This window comes from Engystomops pustulosus, chromosome 2, assembly GCF_040894005.1.
Source record: "Engystomops pustulosus chromosome 2, aEngPut4.maternal, whole genome shotgun sequence".
In the NCBI taxonomy this organism is placed as follows: Eukaryota; Metazoa; Chordata; class Amphibia; order Anura; family Leptodactylidae; genus Engystomops; species Engystomops pustulosus.
Genome location: NC_092412.1, coordinates 62,921,597 through 62,948,097, shown reverse-complemented (window position 1 = coordinate 62,948,097; position 26,501 = coordinate 62,921,597). Strand labels below are relative to the sequence as shown.

The 26,501-nt window shown below is 42.6% G+C and overlaps 1 protein-coding gene across 2 annotated transcripts in view; it reads right to left on the bottom strand.

Moving 5' to 3' along the window:
• STAT6 (signal transducer and activator of transcription 6) overlaps positions 1-26,052 on the bottom strand; it is a 131,833-nt gene extending 105,781 nt beyond the window's left edge. Inside the window, exon 1 of one of the 2 annotated variants that reach the window (XM_072134917.1) lies at positions 25,887-26,052. In XM_072134917.1, the coding sequence (XP_071991018.1) occupies positions 25,887-25,935 (49 nt within the window). In that variant the 5' untranslated portion in view covers positions 25,936-26,052. The remainder of the gene's footprint in view (positions 1-25,886) is intronic. The other variant, XM_072134916.1, reaches the window with a different exon arrangement.
• Between the last annotated feature and the right edge of the window lie 449 nt (positions 26,053-26,501).

Below are 26,501 nucleotides of genomic sequence, written 5' to 3'. Positions count from 1 at the left end.
GACCCCTAGTTACAAACAGACCTCTGGATATTGGTAATTTATTGTGCTTTAGTCCTAGGCTACAATGATCAGCTGTAACAGTTATCACAGGTGTCTGCAATGAAGCTTTAGTGTTAATCTTGATTCTTATGACAACCCAACATTTTTAAAATCCAATTGTCACAGAGACCAAAAAAGTTCTGGCTGGGATTACAATGATAAAATATACAGTTCCCACTTACATACAAATTCAACTTAAGAACAAACCTACAGACCCTATCTTGTATGTAACCCGGGGACTGTCTGTTTCAAGTGCTGCTACATGGTGACCGGTGGGTGGCGGTGTAAACATACAGGGGCATGGCTCGGATGGACCGTGCTGTGGGACATCAGGAGAGCTGGATGAGGTACACATTAATTTTTTTTGAAAGCCCCCCAGCCTGGCTCTGAGATTTTTTTAACACTCAGACAACCCTTCTAAAGTACCACAAAATTAATAAATACAGAATATAGTACAGCTGACACAAAACAACCACAAGACCATGAACACATACAGCTATCCTTCTTACGTACCCATCTAATCAATTCAAGTCATAAGGGTCACAAATTTAACATAAAAAAGTAATAAAGCAGCACATTAGATATTACAGGTAGCTTACAGCCCATAGAAAGCTATGCATCCGTAACACGTTTTAAGCATACAAAATTAAAGAAACACTTTTTGGGTGCGTTCACATGCACGCGTTTAGTTTTTCAGATGCAGATTTGAAGCCAAAAGCAGGTGTTGATTATAATGGGTGGTATCATTGAGAGAAGCTGTCAGCAGAAATTGCTTCTGAAAAACTGAACATGTGAACTCTCTCATCGTACACGACCTATTAATCATTCCTAAAGGATAATCCCCAGACAGGATCATTTTAATGTGAGCAGCACTACTTGCTATATTTCTTGATTCAACCTGGTGAGTGGGGGTATTCACCCTCTCAGACTTCACTACTTTCTGTATCTCATGCATATATCCTTACAAGTATACTCTATAAGGATACCAGAAGGAGGAGGATTCTGTACATTAAGGGGCTATAAAGGGGATCTGATGTGGGCCTGCCCTCCCATGTTCTCCTTCATACAGCTGGAATCTCAATTGGCCCCACTTTTACGCATCACTTATGAACCCTTTATTCACATGTCCATCTATATACTTCTCATTGGGCTTGCATCCCTTGTTTCTTTTTATTTACATAGACTGCACTCCAATGTGCCGTTCTTTCTCCAGCCTGCACAACATGTCCCCTTCTCACAGTCAGCATATATGCGTTCCCCTGTTTCTCCACCTTGAACCCTCAAGTCCTCACCTCCATGCTCCCCACAACTGTAGATTGTAGCATTTATGAAGGCTGGCACATCTTGCCCAATATCCCCCCTCCCTGCCACTACACAAAATGCCGGATTTAATTTCAAGCATTCATTCACCCAACTGAGATATAAGCCAGGCTGTTTCTTCATGTTCACTTTTCAGAAGCAGTTATACACAAATAGCAGAATCACACAATTTATAAGCAGTAGTAACCACCCACCAGACGGGTCAGTTACAAACTTTCTATATGTAGATGCAATCCTGACACACAGGGGCAGATTTACTTACCCGGTCCCTTTGCGATCCAGCAGCGCGTTCTCTGCGGTGGTTTCGGGTCCGGCTGGGATTCATTAAGGTAGTTCCTCCGATGTCCACCAGGTGTCGCTGCCGAGGCCCGCTGGAATGCACTGAAGTTCACTGGCCTATTCCTGGTGAAGGTAAGCGTGAGTCCAGTGACACTTTTTTTTTTTTAAAAGTGCGCGTTTTTTCCGAATCCATTGGGTTTTCGTTCGGCACCCCCTCCCATTTCCGTTGCGTGCATGCCGGCGCCGATGCGACACAATCCGATCGCGTGCACCAAAATCCCGGGGCAATTCAGGGAAAAATCGGTGCAAATCGGAAATATTCGGGTAACATGTCGGGAAAACGCGAATCGGGCCCTTAGTAAATGACCCCCACAGTCTACAGATATAAGGCCTGCAGTATCCCTGATGGGCCTGCCTAGGAGCTGCTAAAGCAGAGCCTAACCTCTCCAGCCTAAAGCTACAGAAAATATGCTGTGAGCATCCTTTGCAAGACATTATCCAACCAGCTACCTTGGACCTGGACTGATTGGACTGTTACCCTGGCCTGTTGCCTTTGCTGTTTTTGTGTTCCGGCCATTGATGTTTTACATCTAAGCTCAAGGGCCTCCCCTCTACCATCTACTAGGGGACCCTTATACACGCATTCACCAGGAGTGCCCCAGGGAGAGCTATTAACATTATATCGCAGCATCTCCCTCTTTTTTGCAATCCACCTGTCAGACACCTGCCCGACATGGATGAGGCCTGTTGCACCTGGACCAAGTGACCGTGACCCAGTCAAACTCTAGGCCGCGCTTCATCCAGCCACTCAGGTACCAGGGATATCCAGCTGCCCCCGAGCCAACAGGTCAGGCCCGATGGGGGATGATGCACAGGCACGCAACTGGAAGTGACATACTGCCCATGACCAACATAATTTATCACTCTCTTGATGCTAATTACACAATCACTGACATCCCATGAAGAATGAAGAAAACAGGAGCATAATTTATATTCATGTCCGTGGTATACACAAAAGTATCTTTACCATAGTTCTATAATGACAGTGGACTCAGAAGCAGGTATGTCTGGGAGACTTATAAATTGTCCCAGTTAGTGCTGTTAGTATATGTGGGTGCTTTTTGAGATAGCAGACTGTGAGTACACTTCCACGTTTTGCAAAATGTTCTGTGTACTTTGCTCTGTAAACGACCCTGAGGGTTTGCGTTAAAAGAAAAGGGACAATTTGTAACACTGTCTGTCTGGCTCTAAAGTAAAACCTGCTTGCCATAAGAAAAGAAGGAATAAGCAAACAGATCAAGGACTTTAGAACTTCTTTAAAGGAAATCTACCACCAGGATCAAGGATTACATATTAAGCACATTTACATTCTGGTGTGTGCCCCCTATGGCAGGACACACTCTTCAGTAGCAACTTATTTCCTTGATTTCACAAAAAAGGCTTTCAAAATCATGCAAATGAGCCTGAGGGGCCCTCCAACTGTGTTTGACCAGCCTGCATGAAATTGTTGAAAAATTTTAGCTCCTGCTCCTATTCCCAAAAGACAGCCCACTGAGGCATCAGTAGTTTAGTGCTACCTGCTGGCCGCTTGGCTTCCCGATGGCTTTGGAGTCCTCCTGGGCCGGTCTTGGTCCACTGGAGATGCATGCGGTGGTGGAGTGACACCTTGTTGTGCCTTGTTCTTTATTAAGTAAACTGATGCTAGTCTGGCTATACTTGGATGTGATGCAATTTTTTTTAAACTCTGCAAATGTTTACAATTTTCTAAACTGAGCAATCACAAGTTCATTAAAGAGGTTTGCCCATGAAAGAAAATTCTCACATTTCAATCCCCCAGTGATGTTAACACAAAGATAATTTTTAACCATTTGCTTTACAATCCTATCACTCCCTAGGCTGGTCAGTGTAAGATTCCAGAGTGTAGGCGGGGACTCTCTAAGCAGACACTGCATGATCCATCTAGTTCTGTGAGCGGACAGTGTGGTTAGATTATCAGGGCACAGGCTTTTATTCACTTTCATTTACCTTCTGAACATTCATTAGTATCTGACACATAGAAAAATGGATGAGACTGATAAGAGATAAGAAGATGAGATCTGTGAAATACATATTACACACAATGACACGCTCCAGCTCTTGCTACATGTCAGCTACACGCACATTATGAAATCTGATGTGCCTCCATCCCCATCCTGGGATAAAGAACTTATCTGCCTGTAGCTTGTAGTTCTCCTCATGCTGTGTACATGCCAGCAGGAAGTCAGTGTCTGTTTATCAGTGAGTGCTCCATCCTGGAATGCAAGGGGAGGGGCTAGAGGCAGGGAGCAGAGATAGAGAATATCTCAGCTCCACGGCATAAGACACAAAAGCAAAATAGCTGCCGACCCTAAAGTAAGAAGATACAGGGTCAGAAACGGGGGCAACTGAAAATGTGCACACCAGGACTGATAGAGACAGGTTGGAATTATATCTGTAAAATGCTGTATATTTGACAATGTGAATTAGACTACAGAAATGTTTCAGAATGCTGAAAAAGGCATTTCTAAAATCAGCATAGCATAGGCCAGTGATGGTGAACCTTTTAGAGACAGAGTGCCCAAACTACAACCGAGACCCACTTATTTATCGCAAAGTGCCAACACAGAAATTTAATTTGTGATTTATACTCCCTTCTCTGTCACATCTTTCATTCATAATCGCACCCTGAGGACACCAATAAAGCAGAAAATAGTAGAAATTTGGATGATCATTGTAGATTCCCTCCAGGGTCCCATAAAACAGGAAGAATTGTCAGGGCTGGAGCAGGAGCTACAATGATAATCCAGATCTGTCCACACCTTCCCACTCCTCCAGTAGTCCCAGGTAGTCCTGTCACTTTAAAATATCTCTGTGCATAGCAAGTCCTGGACTGTCTGGGACTGCAGGAAGATACCTGGAGTCCTCAGTGCCCACTGAAAGGGCTCTGAGTGCCACCTCTGGCACCTGTGCCATAGGTTCGCCACCACTGGCATAGGCTATTCGAACCTGTTAATGTCTAAAAGTAACAATCCTGGCTATTCAGCCCGTGCCCACACATGTGTAGTAACTTTCAGCTCACTGTCGAAAAAAGACATAAGTTACTGTGTCTGTGTTGGGACAGTATGAATAGCCACCTAAGAGACTTTAGAGGCTACAGGGGTGTGGTGTAGCCTTAGCCTCTGGCGCTCGGCCGGGCTACTCCATACAATAGTCTCAGAGGTTCATTAGCATAAAACACAGATAAAGTTTTTAGTTAATTTGTTAGGAGAAAAGATTAGCTACAGGCAGTGTAGGGCTTAGAAGTCAGTAAGGAATCTACTATCAGGAATAGCTCAGTTAGTGTATTCCTGATAGGAATCCCTATGGTCTGTAAGTAAACACAGACACAAAAGTTCCCTTTGCTCGACCAAAGTAATCAAAGCTTTTATTTTTGTAAATATCAGTAATAAGCACCATCTAAAAACCATTACATAACCTTTTACATCAAAGCAGGAATATGGCAGTCTCTGCCCTACAGAGGGTACATAATAATAGACAGTCTGTGGATCCCAGACCATGTGGTGGCTGGATTTCATGGACCAACCATAGTGCCAAGGATGGGAATCCAAGCATCACAAATTCCTATACAAGGAATTGTAATAGTGACAACAGTTCGGCAGTAGTATGCAGAAATTTTACAGCAGCTACTTACATCATATATAACTTTGATACTAAGAGTCCTGTTCCCGAGTGCTTGGTCCCTGCCACCACACGGTCTGAGACTCAAGGCAGAACATGATTGGGTGTTTTAACCTTAGGTCTCCTTATGAAGTGTAAGGGCCCACTGGCATTACTAACTAAACCGGCTCCTATTAGTTCCCTATTTGAAAAGAAAAGTATATGCAACTCTGGACAACATTTTGGTGTTATTGAGCTATTGCAAGTGATTTATTCCTTAGTCTATATAGCCATCTAATGGTAATTTATGGTATTGCAGCTGAATTGCAATCTGTCTGTAACACTATAATAATAATTCTTTATTTATATAGCACACACAGATTACGCAGCGCTGCACAAAGCTTGTCAAATTGGTCCCTGTCCCCATGGGGCTCACAATCTAATGAATCTACCAGTATGTTTTGGAGGACCCCAGCACTACACGGCAGAAGCGCTACTCACTCAGCCACCATGCCACCCTATGTTTATCCTTCTGAAGTCAGCCATTGGTTGGAAGCCCCCCAGAGTGGAAGTTTATAAATACTCCCTCTGGCTGGAGTTCCAGAGTGTTCTGTCAGTCTTGCAAGTGATTCTGCATCATAAGTTCTGCAGAGACAAGCAGCCTGCAGCTGCTTTCTCCCCTCAGAGGGCTTCCCCTCTATCAGACCAATGGCTCTGTGTGTAAACCTCCACAAAGCCTGCACAAAATTGCTGCCCAAGCTGCTTGAGATATTTTTCAGACTCAGCCATAGGACAGTGATGGCGAACCTTTTAGAGACCGAGTTCCCAAACTGAAACGCAAAATATACCTACTTACCCCAAAGTGCCAAAAAGGCAATTCAAACTCAGGGCTAGTTCCTGATCAGTAGTAACTCCTCTCTAGTGCTCTTAAATTGAATTGCATTTTAAAATGCAAACTGCCCAATAATGCCAAAATAGATAACTAGAAAATCTGCAGCAGTCCTAGGTTAGTAATAAATTTAAAAAAATAGATCACTACATACATAGGGGGCTACTGGATTTAACAGTCCAGTGTTAAGTTTTCACAGACCTGCTGGGATACCAGACCACATACCGTATATTCCGGCGTATAAGACGACCTGGTGTATAAGACGACCCCCCTACTTTCCATACAAAACACCGGTAAAAATTTAAAAAAAAAACAGATTTGAATTTAACATGGTCCTTTTTTTAATGTAAATTCTTATGACATGCAGGTATATAGCAGGAAAACTGTCGCTCATAAACATAAGGCATACAACCACAACATTACCATTACAGCACAGCCCCCAGTAGTATACAGCACAGCCCCCAGTAGTATACAGCACTGCCCCCAGTAGTATACAGCACAGCCCCCAGTAGTATACAGCACAGCCCCCAGTAGTATACAGCACTGCCCCCAGTAGTATACAGCACTGCCCCCAGTAATATCCAGCCAGCCCAGCATTAATAGAAAATAATAAACTTATATACTCACCCTCCGGTGGCCCCGACCAGCAGCGCTGCTCCCCCGATGTCCGTGTGGGTCCTCTTCTGGCTTCGCCGCCCGTCTTCTGTCTTCACTAACTTCGTGCCGGGCGCAGAAGAAAGAAGACTGCGCGGAAGACGATCCGCGCGGACATCGGGGCCAACGGAGGGTGAGTATGCGCCCCGATGTCTTTTTGAGGCTGCCGGCAGCTTTTTGAGGCTGCCGGCAGCCATCGCTGTGCAAACACCCGCGATCGGTGCTAGCACCGATCGCGGGTGTTACCGGTAAGCCTTTGCTGCAATATGCAGCAAAGACTTACCGGCTATGGAGAGGGCTCAGCCCGTGAGCCCTCTCCATGCACCGGGACCCGCCGTATAAGACGATTACCGGCGTATAAGACGACCCCAGAGAAGACAGAAGATTTTTCTGTCTTCAAAAGTCGTCTTATACGCCGGTATATACGGTATATTACTCAGGACTGCTGCAGTCTGCCAACATTCTTTCCTTACATAGGACTGCTACCTTATACATGACTGTTTTACATGAAGGAAGAGGCAGCAGTCCTATGTAGCTACAGAAGTCCTGTGTAACTTATGGTGCTATAAGATGCAGCAATCTGTTACTCAAATGGCTTTTGCACCATGCAGTGCTGTATGTTACACAGGACTGCTGAAGCCTATTGTTTAGCCCATAGTTTACTTAGGACTGCTGTGTTGCCCTCAATGTGACACAAACAGAACAGTGTAAAATGTTTTTATACTTTTTACAGGACTGCCTGAGGGAGAGTGAGGCAGCAGTCCTATGCATGTAACTTACATAGGACTGCTGCTTTTCCCTCCATGTAAAGAAGACAGTCCTGTGTAAGTACAATAGTGCAGTGCTATACAGAGGGCTGTCTGATAGGGATTGGGTTTCTGCAGTATGTACACTCAGGGCCGGGTCTCTGTAAAGGGCGGCGAAATTTGCCGCTCTAAAGTGGGCGATTTGGGCGTCCATTAACGCCCGAATCGCCCACCAGCTAAATAAATCGCGCCTGTCTCTTTAAGACACAGCATTATAATATTCGCCTCAGGCAGCAAATATGCTAGAATCGGCCCTGTGTACACTATACCATGAGTGAATGAGCATCAGGGCTGACACAGGAGGCTAAATGTAAGTGGAATGAGCAGAACTTAGAGCTCACCCAGCAGCCATAACCCATCACCCAGCAGCCATCACCCAGCAGCCATCACCCAGCACCCAGCAGCCATCACCCAGCAACTCTCACCCAGCAGTCATCTCAAATCCAGGACTCCTGTGCTGCATCTGTAGCTTATCTTCAGTTCTTCCTGATGACAGGCAGGAGGAGAGCAGGGGCTGAGGCAGGAGACACTGTGTGAGTGTCCAGCGTCAGTGACTCCGCCCACATGCAACCTCTGACCTCTGTGGCTGGCTCCGTGCTGCTGAAGCATGTGTAAGCTGTGAGCAGCCTCTGCGCTCTCACACAGGAAACTCCATAGAGACCTGACACCTTCACAGCAGGAAGACCGGCTGAGCAGGGTCAGTTTCAGTAAACCTGCGGCAGTGGTACAGGCATTGGTGCGCGTGCCCACAGAGAGGGCTCTGCGTGCCCTCTCTGGCACGCGTGCCATAGGTTCGCCACCACTGCCACAGGACCAGGGTGGTGAGATACACTAGACTGCCAACCACCAGCTACCTTGTAGACATGGTGGAAGGGTAGTTCAAACAAGGAAGGGAAGGGATTGAATGAGGAAGGGATTTAGGGGAAACAATTCTATATAACATAACCGTCAATGTAAAAAGGCATCTAGACCCTTCTTGAAGCTCTCTGCTGTACCTGTTGTGACTAGCGCCTGAGGCAGGCTATTCCAGAGATTGACAGTTCTCATAGTAAAAAAGCGCTGTCGCCTCCGGTGATTAAACCTTGTTATCTCCAGACGCATACAGTGCCCCCTCGTCTTTTGATTTGATTTAACCAGGAACAACTTTTCACCATATGGACCATTCATATACTTTAATCATGTCTCCTCTTATTTGTTTCTTTTCCAGACTAAATAAATCTAGTTGTTTTAATCTTTCCTCATAACTGAGACCCTCCATACCCCTTATCATTTTTGTGACCCTATCCAGCTCCAGGGCATCCTTTTTATGGACCACTGCCCAGAACTGGACAGCATATTCCAGGTGAGGTCTATCCAATGCCTTGTACAGGGGTAATATTACATCCCTATCCTAGCAGTTTTGATACATGACAAGATCCTCTGGCTTTAGAGGCAGCTGATTGACATTGCATGTTGTTATTTCATTTATGATCTTCTAGTACCCACAGGTCCCTCTCAACAAGGGACTCTCCTAGATTTACTCCCCCAAGGACATATTTTTCCTTTGGATTATTAGCCCCCAGGTGCATAACCTTACTTTTATCCACATTGAACTTCATTTGCAGAGTGGATGACCAAACACTCAGTTTGTCACCCTGCAGCCTATGAACATCCTCCATAGACTGTATTACACTATACAGCTTGGTGTCATCTGCAAAAAAAGACACAGTGCTATTAATTCCTACGTCTATATCATTAAGGAATAAACTAAATAGTATTGTCATTGCACTGTTTGTGTCACAGAGAGGTACTGTACAGGAGCTCAGAGAAGCAGTCCTGTTCAGCATTCTCATTATTAATAGAATCCATATTTTTAAGATGCAGATACTTATATGCTTATAGTATAATTTTGAGCTGGTGTAATTTTTCAAATACTCTGGACGGTCACCTCCCCTCATCAGGTTCTAAAATTGGTCCTGATCTTAGTCCTCTCTGGGTTAAACAACTAAGTACCTTCTCCTTCTCACTAAAGAGTAAAGAGATCTAGCGATTTATGGGATTATACTTGGATCTAGCTTCTAGACCTGTTTCTAGAACCTTCCAGGACCTGTGTTTCCATTTTTTGCTCCCCTCCTTTATAAATGTATAACTTTTCGATGTTTCTGTGTATAGAGCTGTATGAGTGCTTGTTTTCTGTGTGACAAATTGTACTTCCCAACAAAAAAAAAAACATTTGCACAATTTTCTCTACTTTTACGGCTTACACTGTTCATTCCTAATGGCACCTCCCCTTTATTCCTTGGGTCAGTATGATCTCAGGGACATCAAATGTATGTAGCTTTTATTATGTTTTAATAGATTTTAAAAAATTAAACAAAAAATGTCTAACTTTTTAAAACGAGAACGTATGGAGCTGTGTAAAGTGTCATTCTTTGCGGGACGAGATGTTCTTTTCATTTTGGGGACTGTACGGCCTTTTAATCCTTTTTTATTACATTTTTTGTGAATTGCAAAATGGCAAATCGGGACATCAGTTCTAGGGTGATTTGAACTTTTAGGGTTTTTTTTCACTTTCTTGTATCATTTTTGACTATTATTTTACAGTTTTCAGTCCCCATTGGGTACTATAACCTTAGTGGTTCCTACCATATACTGCAATACTACATTGCATTGTATATGGCAGTTTTTATGTACATCTGTAATAATGTGCCACCTGCATAAATGACAGGTCCTCGAGGCTTGTATAAACTCCAGGCTGTGATTGTCACTCCCCATAGACATCACAGGGAGCGTGGCTTTGAGCCAATATGGCAGCTTTTTAATGCATTTCTAAGTCGTACTTTGCATCAAACTGCCACCAATTGCTCTACAACCCACCATATCTTACCACCTTTAAACCATGAAATCTATAGCCTCCTCCTTGAATAACTTTGTCAGCGAGCCCCTGATATTTCTCTTATAAAACCAATTGTCCTTATAAGGACTGACTTCCATTAAAGGCACATTTTTATCATTTTTGGATACCAATATGACTTTCTCTAATCTGCAGATAGAACAATTGTGTGTAATCAGTACAAGATCCACTACTGACCTGTATAAAACTTTTGTAATTGTGCAGAACTACAGTGGATACAGAAAGTATTCAGACCCCTTTACATTTTTCCATCATTGTTTTTATTGGAGCCAATTGGCAAGATCAAAAAAGTTCTTTTTGCTCATTAATGTACACACTGCACCTCATCTTGACAGAAAAAAACCGAAATGTAGATATTTTTGCTACTTTATTAAACAAGACAAACTGAAATATCACATGGTAATAAATAATTAGCCCCTTTGCTCAGTATTGAGTAGAAGCAGCTTTTGCGTTCGTACAGCCAGGAGTCTTCTTGGAAATGATGCTACAAGTTTTTCACACCTGGATTTGGGGATCCTCTACCATTCTTCCTTGCAGATCCTCTCCAGTTCCCTCAGGTTGGATGGTGAACATTGGTGGAAGCCATTTTCATGTCTCTCCAGAGATGCTCAATTGGGTTTGGAAAATTATTGGATTTCATAACCAGTAAGATGGTCGCGCTGCTTGTTTGGATAGTATTATCAGTAGTGCAGATGAGAAGCAATAGGTCTGCAGACAGATATAAATTTTTTAACAATATACAACATTTAATACATCAAAGATTCTGAGTACAAAGTGTCAATAAAAAGTAGGAGGGTGGACAACGCGTTTCGGGGCGGAATTAGCCCCTTCTTCAGGTCCGATGGTTCTGTAACATGTAAAATTGGTGAGTCGTAGCTAAAATCGTTGCTGTTAAAACGTTATAAAAAATATATATATAGACAATGATAAATAATATATATATAGAATTATTAGTCTGTAAATAGAAGGATAAAATGCGATAAAATACATATATAGGTGTACATATGGAGTAGTTCAAACGAATAAATTCATGGATCATACATAGCCATTCTGAATTTGTCAATTTATGCAGATTGGTATACAAACTTCAAGGAGACATTTTTTAGGATATTATTAAATGGTATGTAGGCTTAAATAAATGTACAGCTAATATGTAGACCTAAATGATGTATAGAGAAATATGTATCAGAGATAGGTAAAGGGTGGTACTGACCTCTCTGTACTTTAGTTTACTTGCTGATGAGAGGGAAAAAAGAAGAGGGGGGGGGTTAGCATATGTTAGGAAGATGTTATAGATGTGATTGGTGAGATAACGGGTTAGTGCATTGGGTTGCTAAATAACTAACCTCTTAGGCTGGAGGGTAGGGGCGAAGGCAGCTGTTTGTGGGGTGACCAATAACAGGAGGGTACCTGAAAAAACTAAAGGTGTTGTTCGGTAAGAATTGTGGACGTAGGCACAGCGTTAGGGGAGCTTGTGATGTAAGACTTACTTGGTATCTAGTCCGTCCCGGCAGGCAGCAGCTAAGAGAATGATCGCTGCCGGTGACGGGCGGGGGTTTTTTATAGTGGTGGAGAGGAGAGTGCGCATGCGCAGTTCGTGCGGAACTCTGTAGTGATATGCGACTGCGTGGACAGCGGAAATTTGCCGGCGGTCTGAGCCTGCGTTAGTATCGGGACTTAGTTCGGATGACAGGAGACTGGAAGAATGCATCGGAATAACGGTAGTCTGGTCCCTTGGTGGGGAGGGTGGGATGGGCAAGGGCTAGAGGATGGATTTAAGGTTGACCTTATTAGTTAATTCCACTGACTGGATAATGCTAAAGCTTTATTAGGATATTGGCAATTATGTTGTCTGGTGGGAAGAAGAAGGAGCTGCAATAAGGAGAGTGAATGGGTTGGCTGTCAGTCTGGTTCGGTAGTGTTAAAGGTGGTGGAATTAAGTCGAATTTGAGTTGCGGAGATGGATATGTTTAGCGGTACTGGGATTGTTAGTAATGAATGTCATAGAGACTAGGGAAAAGGGACTAGTAATGTGGTGTATGTGGTTCCAAAGCGGGTGGAAAACTGGTCTCTCATCTTATATCTTTTCTATGGATTCATTTAAGCCATATGGGCTCATAGTGTTCAATTTGAAGATCCAAAAGTTTTCCCTTTTGATCAGTTGTTCTGATCTATTGGGGTGGTGTCTTGAAATTTGTTCTATTATGTTGACTCTGGCTAAGGAGAAGTCCTTATTATGATGGAATTTGAAGTGCCTGGATACGCTATGTAGAAGATATCCTGCTTTTGTCTTGCTGCGGTGGGCGTTGATTCTCTCCCTGAAGGGTTGGGTTGTCCGTCCAACATATTGAAGAGAGCAGGGGCATACCAATAGATAAACGACATGATCCGAGGAACAGTTGACGAAAGACTGTATAGGAAAGGTTTCGGAAGTGGTGAGGGACGTAAATGTTTGTGCTTTATGTTGCATGATTGGGCACGTCAGGCATCTTGGGCTATTGCATCTGTAGGTTCCCTTAAGTGTTGGGAACATGGTGTCATGTTGAAGATCAGGGGACTGTTTTTTTGAAATTGGTCGCATCTTGGTGGGTGCTAACAGTGTTTTTAAGGTTGGAGCTCGTTTGAATGTGAGCATGGGGTTCTTAGATAGAACCCTCGCTAGATACGGGTCTTGTTGGAGTATGGGCCAGTGCTTTTTCAAGACTGATCTAATTGTTGAGTGGTCGGATGAGTAGGTGGTGATGAAGTTGAGATGTCGGTTTGTCTCTGAGTTGGGATGTTTTCCAGATGGGAGTAAACATTCTTCCTGGGTAAGGCTATTTGCCCTTTGGTAGGCGTCCTTAATGATTTTAAGGGGGTAGCCTTTTTGTATGAAACGTTCTTTCAGAATTCCAGATTGTTCCTTGTATGTGGGCTTTTGGGTACAGTTTTTCCGTATCCGTTTATACTGGCTGTATGGAATGTTGTTAAGCCATTTCCTGTGATGGGAACTGGAGTACTCCAGAAAACTATTAACGTCAACTGTTTTGAAGTATGTTTCTGTTATCAGGGTTGTTCCAGTGGGGTCCAATGAGATTAGCAGGTCCAAGTATTCAATGCGAATGGGTGAGGAGTTAAGGGTGAGTGTTATTCCCCATGGGTTGGTGTTAATGATTCGTAAGAAATCCTCGGCCTCTTGTTCGGTGCCGTCCCAGATTAGGAAGAGATCGTCGATGTATCGTTTGAACATCTTGATCTTACTGTTGTATTCTGAGTTGCCGGTGATGAAATTTCTCTCGAATTCACCCATAAATAGGTTCGCGTAGCTAGGGGCGAACTTCGTCCCCATTGCCGTACCTCTCTTTTGAGAGTATATGGAGGTCTGGAAAGTGAAAATATTGTGGTTTAATATGAAGTGGATGCTCTGGAGTATGAAATCGATCTGTTGTGCTGGCATTTTATGGTCTCTTTGTAAGACTTGTAGGATTGTTTGCAAGCCCAAAGTGTGGGAAATATTAGTATATAATGAGGTAACATCCATTGTTACCATGTAGAAAGTAGGTTCCCATTTGAAACCTTTGAGTTGTAAGATGAGTTCAGTTGAATCTCTTAGGTAGGAGGGTAGGAGTTTGACATAGTCCTGGAGCAAGATATCCACATATTCTGAAAGGTTAGACGTCAGGGAGTTTATGCCTGAGATTATTGGGCGTCCCGGTGGGTGGGTGGGATTTTTGTGGATCTTCGGTAAGTAATAGAAAACTGCTGTCCTGGGGTTTCTGGGGAGAAGATATTGGTATTCTTTTTTGCTGATGATGCCTGATTGGTGGGCGTCATTGAGTAGACCTGTAAGTTTGGCTATATTATCTTGTTTGGGGTCCTCACTAAGGAACGTATAGTATTCCTTGTCCGATAGAATTTTCTGGGACTCTTGGATGTAGTCGTCCCTATTAAGTAGGACCGTGCCTCCTCCCTTATCTGCGGGTTTTATAATGATTTGCGGGTTGTCCATGAGATTCTTAAGGGCTTCCCTTTCTTTTTTATTGAGGTTGGATATTTGTTTATGTGGTCTTTTGATGGTTCTTAGGTCCGAGGAGACAAGTGCATAAAAGGTATCGATGAAAGGACCACGGCTTTGGGTTGGATTGTAGTTGGATTTGGGTTTAAGGTGTGTATGGATGAATTTTGAGGTTTGTTCGGTTGCCTGGGTGGGTTCGGTTATAGGAGTTATGTCCATTTGGCTCTTTATTTCTTTCATAGTGAAGTGTCGTTTGAGAGTCACTTTCCTTACAAAGTTGTTTAGGTCAGTGAACAGGTCTAGCTCTTTAGATCTATTAGAGGGGCAGAAGGAGAGGCCTTTGCTAAGTAGGTTTTGTTCGTCGATCGTTAATGGGTAATCTGAGAGGTTAAAAATTTTTACTGACTTTTTGGTATCATTGGTTGGTTGGTTTTCTTTTTTGTTGAGGGTGTTTCTTCGTCCTCCTCTCTTGCCCCTGGTCTTTCTTTTCTTTTTAGGGCAGTGAGTGGTTGGTTGAATATTGAGTATGTAGCTTTGGGGCTCTCTAGTAAGGGGACGAGGGCCTCTGTTGGTGGGATCAGCGGTGGTTCCTTTGGAGCGGGGGGAAGATCTAAAAAAGAGGGTAGTAGACTACTGGAAAGGTCTTGGTTGAGATTCAAATTGTAGAATTCAAGGTTTTTCTGTTGGAGGGCTTGGGATGTTTTTTGTGACATCACTCCCTCAGGGGAGGGCTCCGAGTGGACGGTTAAGTTGGCGAGAGAAGAAGGGGGACTGGAGGAGATGAGGAGGTTTGTCTGGCTTTCAGTGTGGTCAGATGTAGTCTTCTGGACGTATGTGTTCGGAGATTTAGGGGTGTCGGAGTAAGCTATATTGGTCTTAGTTTTGATTGTATTGGGCGTGGGGGGGGGATGGGTTGGAGGTTGGTTTGACCTGGTTTTCCTAAAATTTTGATTGTGAAAAGTTTTGCCTCTAATCTGTGGGTGATTTTGGCTTTGCTTGGGTAATGGCACTTGGATGTCTAGGAGGGCTGGTATTGGTGGCTCTTTAGGTTTCGCTGTTTGGGGTTTTGTTGCTTTTTTTATTATTTTAGGGGTAGATTTGGTCTGAATAGATGGAGATTCTAGTTCGTCGGTATCAGGGTGCCAGAACCTGTGTGTTTTATTCTTGTATTCGGTTCTGTCTCTTTGGAGTTTGCGTGCTTTCTTGGAAATTAGGTCCCTTTCGATGTACCTTAGTCGTTGGGAAATGGAATGGTTCAATCTATGGTAGTCTGGATGGGTAGAACAAGTCTCGAGTTCATGACGTGTGTTGTCTATGGATACAGTGGTTGATTCTATTATTCTCGACCTTTTGTCGATGAGTCTGAGTAGCATGCCTTTAGAACAGTCATCCATATAGGATTCCCATTCTTTGGTAAAGGCCAAGTCATCGGGAAAGGGGGACTGAAAAGGCATTCGTAGACCCCTTGGAGCTAAGTTTTCTGATAAGTATATATTGAGGAAGGCTATGTCCACTGTGTGTCGTATTTCGATTTTGAGAAGGTTTTCTAGGAGGAGGAATTGATGTGTCATCGTTTGGGTTTGGGTTTCGCCATGGGTTGGGTTACTCGTGCCGTGATCTTTAGGTGTAGCATCTGTTTGTGAGAGTTTGTGTATCAAAGACTCTCTGTGTATCCACCTGTCGTGATAGTATTCCATGATGCTGCCAGGTATCGTTTCTAGTGAGGTTACCGAATTGTTTGGTACCTATCTAGGAATCTGGTTAAGTAACCAGTAGTGCTATGATTATTTATAGGGTGATACCGCGCTTCATGTAAAAAGGGGGGCTGTATCCCGGGAGGTGACAGGGATGCAGGAGGTGTGGCTGCGGGTGTATGTGGAAAGATATGTAGCACTGTGTGGTCTGACGGAGACAGCTGCTGCGTCCTCTGGTAGTCAGGTAATATTACCTGGTATGCATAGGAAAATTATTGGATTTCATAACCAGTAAGATGGTCGCGCTGCTTGTTTGGATAGTATTATCAGTAGTGCAGATGAGAAGCAATAGGTCTGCAGACAGATATAAATTTTTTAACAATATACAACATTTAATACATCAAAGATTCTGAGTACAAAGTGTCAATAAAAAGTAGGAGGGTGGACAACGCGTTTCGGGGCGGAATTAGCCCCTTCTTCAGGTCCGATGGTTCTGTAACATGTAAAATTGGTGAGTCGTAGCTAAAATCGTTGCTGTTAAAACGTTATAAAAAATATATATATAGACAATGATAAATAATATATATATAGAATTATTAGTCTGTAAATAGAAGGATAAAATGCGATAAAATACATATATAGGTGTACATATGGAGTAGTTCAAACGAATAAATTCATGGATCAAACTATCCAAACAAGCAGCGCGACCATCTTACTGGTTATGAAATCCAATAATTTTCCTATGCATACCAGGTAATATTACCTGACTACCAGAGGACGCAGCAGCTGTCTCCGTCAGACCACACAGTGCTACATATCTTTCCACATACACCCGCAGCCACACCTCCTGCATCCCTGTCACCTCCCGGGATACAGCCCCCCTTTTTACATGAAGCGCGGTATCACCCTATAAATAATCATAGCACTACTGGTTACTTAACCAGATTCCTAGATAGGTACCAAACAATTCGGTAACCTCACTAGAAACGATACCTGGCAGCATCATGGAATACTATCACGACAGGTGGATACACAGAGAGTCTTTGATACACAAACTCTCACAAACAGATGCTACACCTAAAGATCACGGCACGAGTAACCCAACCCATGGCGAAACCCAAACCCAAACGATGACACATCAATTCCTCCTCCTAGAAAACCTTCTCAAAATCGAAATACGACACACAGTGGACATAGCCTTCCTCAATATATACTTATCAGAAAACTTAGCTCCAAGGGGTCTACGAATGCCTTTTCAGTCCCCCTTTCCCGATGACTTGGCCTTTACCAAAGAATGGGAATCCTATATGGATGACTGTTCTAAAGGCATGCTACTCAGACTCATCGACAAAAGGTCGAGAATAATAGAATCAACCACTGTATCCATAGACAACACACGTCATGAACTCGAGACTTGTTCTACCCATCCAGACTACCATAGATTGAACCATTCCATTTCCCAACGACTAAGGTACATCGAAAGGGACCTAATTTCCAAGAAAGCACGCAAACTCCAAAGAGACAGAACCGAATACAAGAATAAAACACACAGGTTCTGGCACCCTGATACCGACGAACTAGAATCTCCATCTATTCAGACCAAATCTACCCCTAAAATAATAAAAAAAGCAACAAAACCCCAAACAGCGAAACCTAAAGAGCCACCAATACCAGCCCTCCTAGACATCCAAGTGCCATTACCCAAGCAAAGCCAAAATCACCCACAGATTAGAGGCAAAACTTTTCACAATCAAAATTTTAGGAAAACCAGGTCAAACCAACCTCCAACCCATCCCCCCCCCACGCCCAATACAATCAAAACTAAGACCAATATAGCTTACTCCGACACCCCTAAATCTCCGAACACATACGTCCAGAAGACTACATCTGACCACACTGAAAGCCAGACAAACCTCCTCATCTCCTCCAGTCCCCCTTCTTCTCTCGCCAACTTAACCGTCCACTCGGAGCCCTCCCCTGAGGGAGTGATGTCACAAAAAACATCCCAAGCCCTCCAACAGAAAAACCTTGAATTCTACAATTTGAATCTCAACCAAGACCTTTCCAGTAGTCTACTACCCTCTTTTTTAGATCTTCCCCCCGCTCCAAAGGAACCACCGCTGATCCCACCAACAGAGGCCCTCGTCCCCTTACTAGAGAGCCCCAAAGCTACATACTCAATATTCAACCAACCACTCACTGCCCTAAAAAGAAAAGAAAGACCAGGGGCAAGAGAGGAGGACGAAGAAACACCCTCAACAAAAAAGAAAACCAACCAACCAATGATACCAAAAAGTCAGTAAAAATTTTTAACCTCTCAGATTACCCATTAACGATCGACGAACAAAACCTACTTAGCAAAGGCCTCTCCTTCTGCCCCTCTAATAGATCTAAAGAGCTAGACCTGTTCACTGACCTAAACAACTTTGTAAGGAAAGTGACTCTCAAACGACACTTCACTATGAAAGAAATAAAGAGCCAAATGGACATAACTCCTATAACCGAACCCACCCAGGCAACCGAACAAACCTCAAAATTCATCCATACACACCTTAAACCCAAATCCAACTACAATCCAACCCAAAGCCGTGGTCCTTTCATCGATACCTTTTATGCACTTGTCTCCTCGGACCTAAGAACCATCAAAAGACCACATAAACAAATATCCAACCTCAATAAAAAAGAAAGGGAAGCCCTTAAGAATCTCATGGACAACCCGCAAATCATTATAAAACCCGCAGATAAGGGAGGAGGCACGGTCCTACTTAATAGGGACGACTACATCCAAGAGTCCCAGAAAATTCTATCGGACAAGGAATACTATACGTTCCTTAGTGAGGACCCCAAACAAGATAATATAGCCAAACTTACAGGTCTACTCAATGACGCCCACCAATCAGGCATCATCAGCAAAAAAGAATACCAATATCTTCTCCCCAGAAACCCCAGGACAGCAGTTTTCTATTACTTACCGAAGATCCACAAAAATCCCACCCACCCACCGGGACGCCCAATAATCTCAGGCATAAACTCCCTGACGTCTAACCTTTCAGAATATGTGGATATCTTGCTCCAGGACTATGTCAAACTCCTACCCTCCTACCTAAGAGATTCAACTGAACTCATCTTACAACTCAAAGGTTTCAAATGGGAACCTACTTTCTACATGGTAACAATGGATGTTACCTCATTATATACTAATATTTCCCACACTTTGGGCTTGCAAACAATCCTACAAGTCTTACAAAGAGACCATAAAATGCCAGCACAACAGATCGATTTCATACTCCAGAGCATCCACTTCATATTAAACCACAATATTTTCACTTTCCAGACCTCCATATACTCTCAAAAGAGAGGTACGGCAATGGGGACGAAGTTCGCCCCTAGCTACGCGAACCTATTTATGGGTGAATTCGAGAGAAATTTCATCACCGGCAACTCAGAATACAACAGTAAGATCAAGATGTTCAAACGATACATCGACGATCTCTTCCTAATCTGGGACGGCACCGAACAAGAGGCCGAGGATTTCTTACGAATCATTAACACCAACCCATGGGGAATAACACTCACCCTTAACTCCTCACCCATTCGCATTGAATACTTGGACCTGCTAATCTCATTGGACCCCACTGGAACAACCCTGATAACAGAAACATACTTCAAAACAGTTGACGTTAATAGTTTTCTGGAGTACTCCAGTTCCCATCACAGGAAATGGCTTAACAACATTCCATACAGCCAGTATAAACGGATACGGAAAAACCGTACCCAAAAGCCCACATACAAGGAACAATCTGGAATTCTGAAAGAACGTTTCATACAAAAAGGCTACCCCCTTAAAATCATTAAGGACGCCTACCAAAGGGCAAATAGCCTTACCCAGGAAGAATGTTTACTCCCATCTGGAAAACATCCCAACTCAGAGACAAACCGACATCTCAACTTCATCACCACCTACTCATCCGACCACTCAACAATTAGATCAGTCTTGAAAAAGCACTGGCCCATACTCCAACAAGACCCGTATCTAGCGAGGGTTCTATCTAAGAACCCCATGCTCACATTCAAACGAGCTCCAACCTTAAAAACACTGTTAGCACCCACCAAGATGCGACCAATTTCAAAAAAACAGTCCCCTGATCTTCAACATGACACCATGTTCCCAACACTTAAGGGAACCTACAGATGCAATAGCCCAAGATGCCTGACGTGCCCAATCATGCAACATAAAGCACAAACATTTACGTCCCTCACCACTTCCGAAACCTTTCCTATACAGTCTTTCGTCAACTGTTCCTCGGATCATGTCGTTTATCTATTGGTATGCCCCTGCTCTCTTCAATATGTTGGACGGACAACCCAACCCTTCAGGGAGAGAATCAACGCCCACCGCAGCAAGACAAAAGCAGGATATCTTCTACATAGCGTATCCAGGCACTTCAAATTCCATCATAATAAGGACTTCTCCTTAGCCAGAGTCAACATAATAGAACAAATTTCAAGACACCACCCCAATAGATCAGAACAACTGATCAAAAGGGAAAACTTTTGGATCTTCAAATTGAACACTATGAGCCCATATGGCTTAAATGAATCCATAGAAAAGATATAAGATGAGAGACCAGTTTTCCACCCGCTTTGGAACCACATACACCACATTACTAGTCCCTTTTCCCTAGTCTCTATGACATTCATTACTAACAATCCCAGTACCGCTAAACATATCCATCTCCGCAACTCAAATTCGACTTAATTCCACCACCTTTAACACTACCGAACCAGACTGACAGCCAACCCATTCACTCTCCTTATTGCAGCTCCTTCTTCTTCCCACCAGACAACATAATTGCCAATATCCTAATAAAGCTTTAGCATTATCCAGTCAGTGGAATTAACTAATAAGGTCAACCTTAAATCCATCCTCTAGCCCTTGCCCATCCCACCCTCCCCACCAAGGGACCAGACTACCGTTATTCCGATGCATTCTTCCAGTCTCCTGTCATCCGAACTAAGTCCCGATACTAACGCAGGCTCAGACCGCCGGCAAATTTCCGCTGTCCACGCAGTCGCATATCACTACAGAGTTCCGCACGAACTGCGCATGCGCACTCTCCTCTCCACCACTATAAAAAACCCCCGCCCGTCACCGGCAGCGATCATTCTCTTAGCTGCTGCCTGCCGGGACGGACTAGATACCAAGTAAGTCTTACATCACAAGCTCCCCTAACGCTGTGCCTACGTCCACAATTCTTACCGAACAACACCTTTAGTTTTTTCAGGTACCCTCCTGTTATTGGTCACCCCACAAACAGCTGCCTTCGCCCCTACCCTCCAGCCTAAGAGGTTAGTTATTTAGCAACCCAATGCACTAACCCGTTATCTCACCAATCACATCTATAACATCTTCCTAACATATGCTAACCCCCCCCCTCTTCTTTTTTCCCTCTCATCAGCAAGTAAACTAAAGTACAGAGAGGTCAGTACCACCCTTTACCTATCTCTGATACATATTTCTCTATACATCATTTAGGTCTACATATTAGCTGTACATTTATTTAAGCCTACATACCATTTAATAATATCCTAAAAAATGTCTCCTTGAAGTTTGTATACCAATCTGCATAAATTGACAAATTCAGAATGGCTATGTATGATCCATGAATTTATTCGTTTGAACTACTCCATATGTACACCTATATATGTATTTTATCGCATTTTATCCTTCTATTTACAGACTAATAATTCTATATATATATTATTTATCATTGTCTATATATATATTTTTTATAACGTTTTAACAGCAACGATTTTAGCTACGACTCACCAATTTTACATGTTACAGAACCATCGGACCTGAAGAAGGGGCTAATTCCGCCCCGAAACGCGTTGTCCACCCTCCTACTTTTTATTGACACTTTGTACTCAGAATCTTTGATGTATTAAATGTTGTATATTGTTAAAAAATTTATATCTGTCTGCAGACCTATTGCTTCTCATCTGCACTACTGATAATACTATCCAAACAAGCAGCGCGACCATCTTACTGGTTATGAAATCCAATAATTTTCCTATGCATACCAGGTAATATTACCTGACTACCAGAGGACGCAGCAGCTGTCTCCGTCAGACCACACAGTGCTACATATCTTTCCACATACACCCGCAGCCACACCTCCTGCATCCCTGTCACCTCCCGGGATACAGCCCCCCTTTTTACATGAAGCGCGGTATCACCCTATAAATAATCAATTGGGTTTGGGTCAGGGCTCTGGCTGGCCCAGTCAGGAATGGTCCCAGAGATGTTCTGAAGTCACTGCTTGGTTATTTTAGCTGTGTGCTTAGGGTCATTGTCTTGTTAGAAGGTGAACCTATGGCCCAGTCTGAGTCCAGAGCACTCTGGAAGAGGTTTTCATCCAGGATATCTCTGTAGTTGGCCGCATTCATCTTTCCTGCAATTGCAAACAGTCCTCCTGTCCCTGCGGCCACCACCATGAGTCACTGTTGGGATTGTACTTGGCAGGTGAGCAATACCGCCTGGTCTTCTCCACATATACAGCTTAGAATTAACACCAAACAGTTTAATCTGTGTCTCATCAGACCAGAAATCTTATTTCTCATAGTCTGGGAGTCATTCACGTATTTTTTTTTTTTTTTGCAAACTGCATGCAGGATTTTATATGTCTTGCACTGAGGAGATTCTTCCGTCGGTACACACTGCCATAAAGCCCCGACTGGTAGAAGGCTGTAGTGATAGTTGACTTTTTTTAAACTTTCTCTCATTTCCCTACTACATATCTGGAGTTCATTCACAGTGATCTTGGGGTTCTTCTTTACCTCTCTCACCAAGGCTCTTCTCCCACTATTGCTTAGTTTGGCTGGACGGCCAGGTTAAGGAAAAGTTGTGGTCACCTCAAAATTCTTCCATTTAAGGAATATGGAGGCCACTGTGCTCTAAGAAACCTTGAGTGCATTCGGTAACATTCGGTAGACCTTATGATTCTCATGTGCAATCAGTTAAATGAACTCCAATGAAGGCGTAGAACCATCTAAAAGTGGATCAGATGTAAATGGACAGCATGTGAGTCACAGCAAAGGGTCTAAATGCTAATGACCATGTGATATTTCAGCTTTTCTTGTTTAATAAATTAGCAAGAATATCTGCATTTCAGTTTTTTTCTGTCAAGATGGGGTGCAGAGTGTACATTAATGAGCAAAAAAGAAACTTTTTTGATCTTACCAATTGGATGCAATGAAGCAAAGAGTGAAAAATTTTAAGGGGTCTGAATACTTTCAGTACCCCCTGTATATTTCACTCCCCAACCTGCCATTCCAGAAAGTGAACTGGCAAAAATGCTTTTTATTCTTGAAAAGTTAAAATCTATACATGTTAACAGCCTCTATAGAGTGTTATTTGGATTTATATTTCCACTTACGTGGACTCCTGACAATACTGGTGGAGCTTTGGCCTATTGGATAACACGACTGAAGTAAAAACCTCTGAGAAAACATAATGATGTGCCCTATGTACTCCGGTTAGACAAGATGGATTTGTGAAATGTATGCCCAAGGTACCTTGTATAGTTTTATTTTACACCATAAACTATTGCTTTTTTTTTTAGGTTTTGTGACTGTTGAATTCATGGATTGAAATACACTTGTATATGCTGCCGCCTATTGGTCAGAATGTAAACTTCACAGATTGAAGGAAAATTTGGAGGTCTAAAGATCTAATAGAAATTAAAATGGAATTCATAAAACATGTGATGAGTCTCATGTACACTGGAGATCAAAATTAGATATCAACACACAATTTCCTAAATGTAAATTAAATATATCCTAACATGAGTAAAATTGCTGTATTTTAAGCGTATTTCAGAAGTTGTATACATTCTAAAGCATAAAATAAAAATGTAAATGAGATAATTGTAAATGCACACTGATCAAAATTAGACAACATTTTCAGATACCTCAAGTTATTGGTGACAATCTCGCACCTGGTGCTTATTTCCTTCATTATCTGACAAACCCTATGTATCTGGCACCTAACTTTCCAGTTTTCACTGAATTTGCAAAAATAGTATGTGGTTCCAGAGTGACTAAAATCCCCCAGCAGCAGGTTGTCCAGATGAAGGGCAAAGGGGTGACCCTATTAGCTATAGCAAGAGAAATTGGTTGTGATTTCTGTGGAAGTCTGTGATTTCTACAATATTGGATCTTTATAACATCATCGATTCATTCAATTCCCCCCTAAGAAGGCTTGTCACTCTCAAAAGACATATGCAAGAGAGGACATGATAATGCAGATATCTCCATGGGTAATCCTTTCAACACTGCAGCTGGAATTTCAGCAGTTCAGCACAGATCTGTCTCGTCATACTGTGTATCGTCATACAGTGTCTTGAAGTTTAAAAGCATGTGGAGCATGATGTATGGATGGAGAACACCAGTGGCGTAACTTGAAGTTGACAGGCCCCAGTGCAAAGTCTGTACTAGGCTATAATCTATAATCTATGGTTTATATGGTTTATAATACTAGTCTCCTATAATACCAGATACCTTATTGGCCCCCTAAGCCTCTTGGCCTCGGTTGCGACCACACCCTCTGCACCCCAGATCATTTTGTGATCAAAACAATTTCATTTGGACCTGATGGGAAACATTATGTTTGTCGACAAATTGGGAAAGACTCAACCCAAAGTGTGTAAACACGTCAGTAAAATGGGGTGAAGAAACTGACATGGTTTGGGGAATGTTTTCTGTAGCTGGAGTTCGACCTCTCATACTCAGAAACCTCTCAGAAATATTCATGCGGGACAATGACCCCTGTCACATAGCAAATGGGTAAAGCAGTTCCTTGAAACAGTGAAACAATAAAATAACCAGCTCAGAGTCCTGATCCAAACCCAATAGAAAACCTTTGAAAAATCCTTGGTGACAAAGTTATGGCCAATAAACCCACAACAGTCACAGTGGAAGAGACTATAGTCCTACCCCTTAGTAAAGATTCATCAAATTTTGATCATATAATTATTGATCAAGTAATTATTTTATATTTTATGGCTGTATTTATTTGCAGGTAAGTAGACTCCTGATGGGAGCAAAATTTCTCCCTTTTAAATATTTACATGTCTCAGTGAGAAGTGTGTGTCTTTTCACCCTCTAACCCACCCACACAGGCGTTGAATCGTCTGGATGAGCAGGTACATCGAAGACCTGTTGTGGGTATGGAGGGGCACAATTGAGTTTCTAGATGTGAAATAAAAAATGGTTTATAATGAGATTTAAGTTTTGCCATTTAGGTAAGATACAACAGGTAATTTTGGCTATAGCCTGTCATCCGAAAGGTTACCTATACTATATCTTCAGTTGAATTGATATGCATTATAAGGAACTGTTTGAATGACAGGATGTTTGACCAGGAATCTTCAACTGTACGGGATAGACTTTTAGACCACTGATATAATAAGTAATTTCACAAGCGGGTCAAGGTCAAAAGAGCAGAGCCGAAGTCCAGACATTCTCTTTTAAGCAATTGTAATCAAATACAAAATACATCTACCCAAATTACCATAACTTTTGTTACCAGTCACAGTCAGCAATACGATAACATACATCACGTTATAAAAAAAACACTTACCTGTTTTATCACAAGAGTCATGATTCCATGAAATAAAAAGTACACGCATTGTGTTTTAGGATCACAACTTCACAACTTCCCCAAGTTATTTCTTCTACTCCTCGAGGCTTACTACCAAGAATCAGTCTTGGTTGAAGTTCTAAGTTTTCACAAATGTGGCGTTAATGGCTATAAGGTGTGTTTCTTCCTCAATACCAGCGCTTCATTTACGTCACATGCTACCGATAAAACCTCTAAGTGCTACTTCAATTTCAACACAACTTGGGACTTAGCTTCATCTCAGGAATGTCGATTACAGTATAATGGTTGAACGCCAGGGCCACTTAAAATTAGAATCAGGAGACATATTTCTAACATTAATAATAACACACCCAACTTGTTAGCACTTAACGGACACTTTAGAGAGGTCCATGCAGGCAGCACAAGCCGCTTGGTTTGGAAAGACAAAGAAAGAGTTTAAAATAGCAATTTAATAGCAAATCCTTCTGGATATTCATATGAAATAAAATATCAGACAAAAGGCATGACCTTGTATTTAGTTACAATTCACATTTTGTTATAAGATTTGAAGTCTGGATTTGAGCGCCTGCTTTTTTTTGGCTTTTCTGCAGGTCA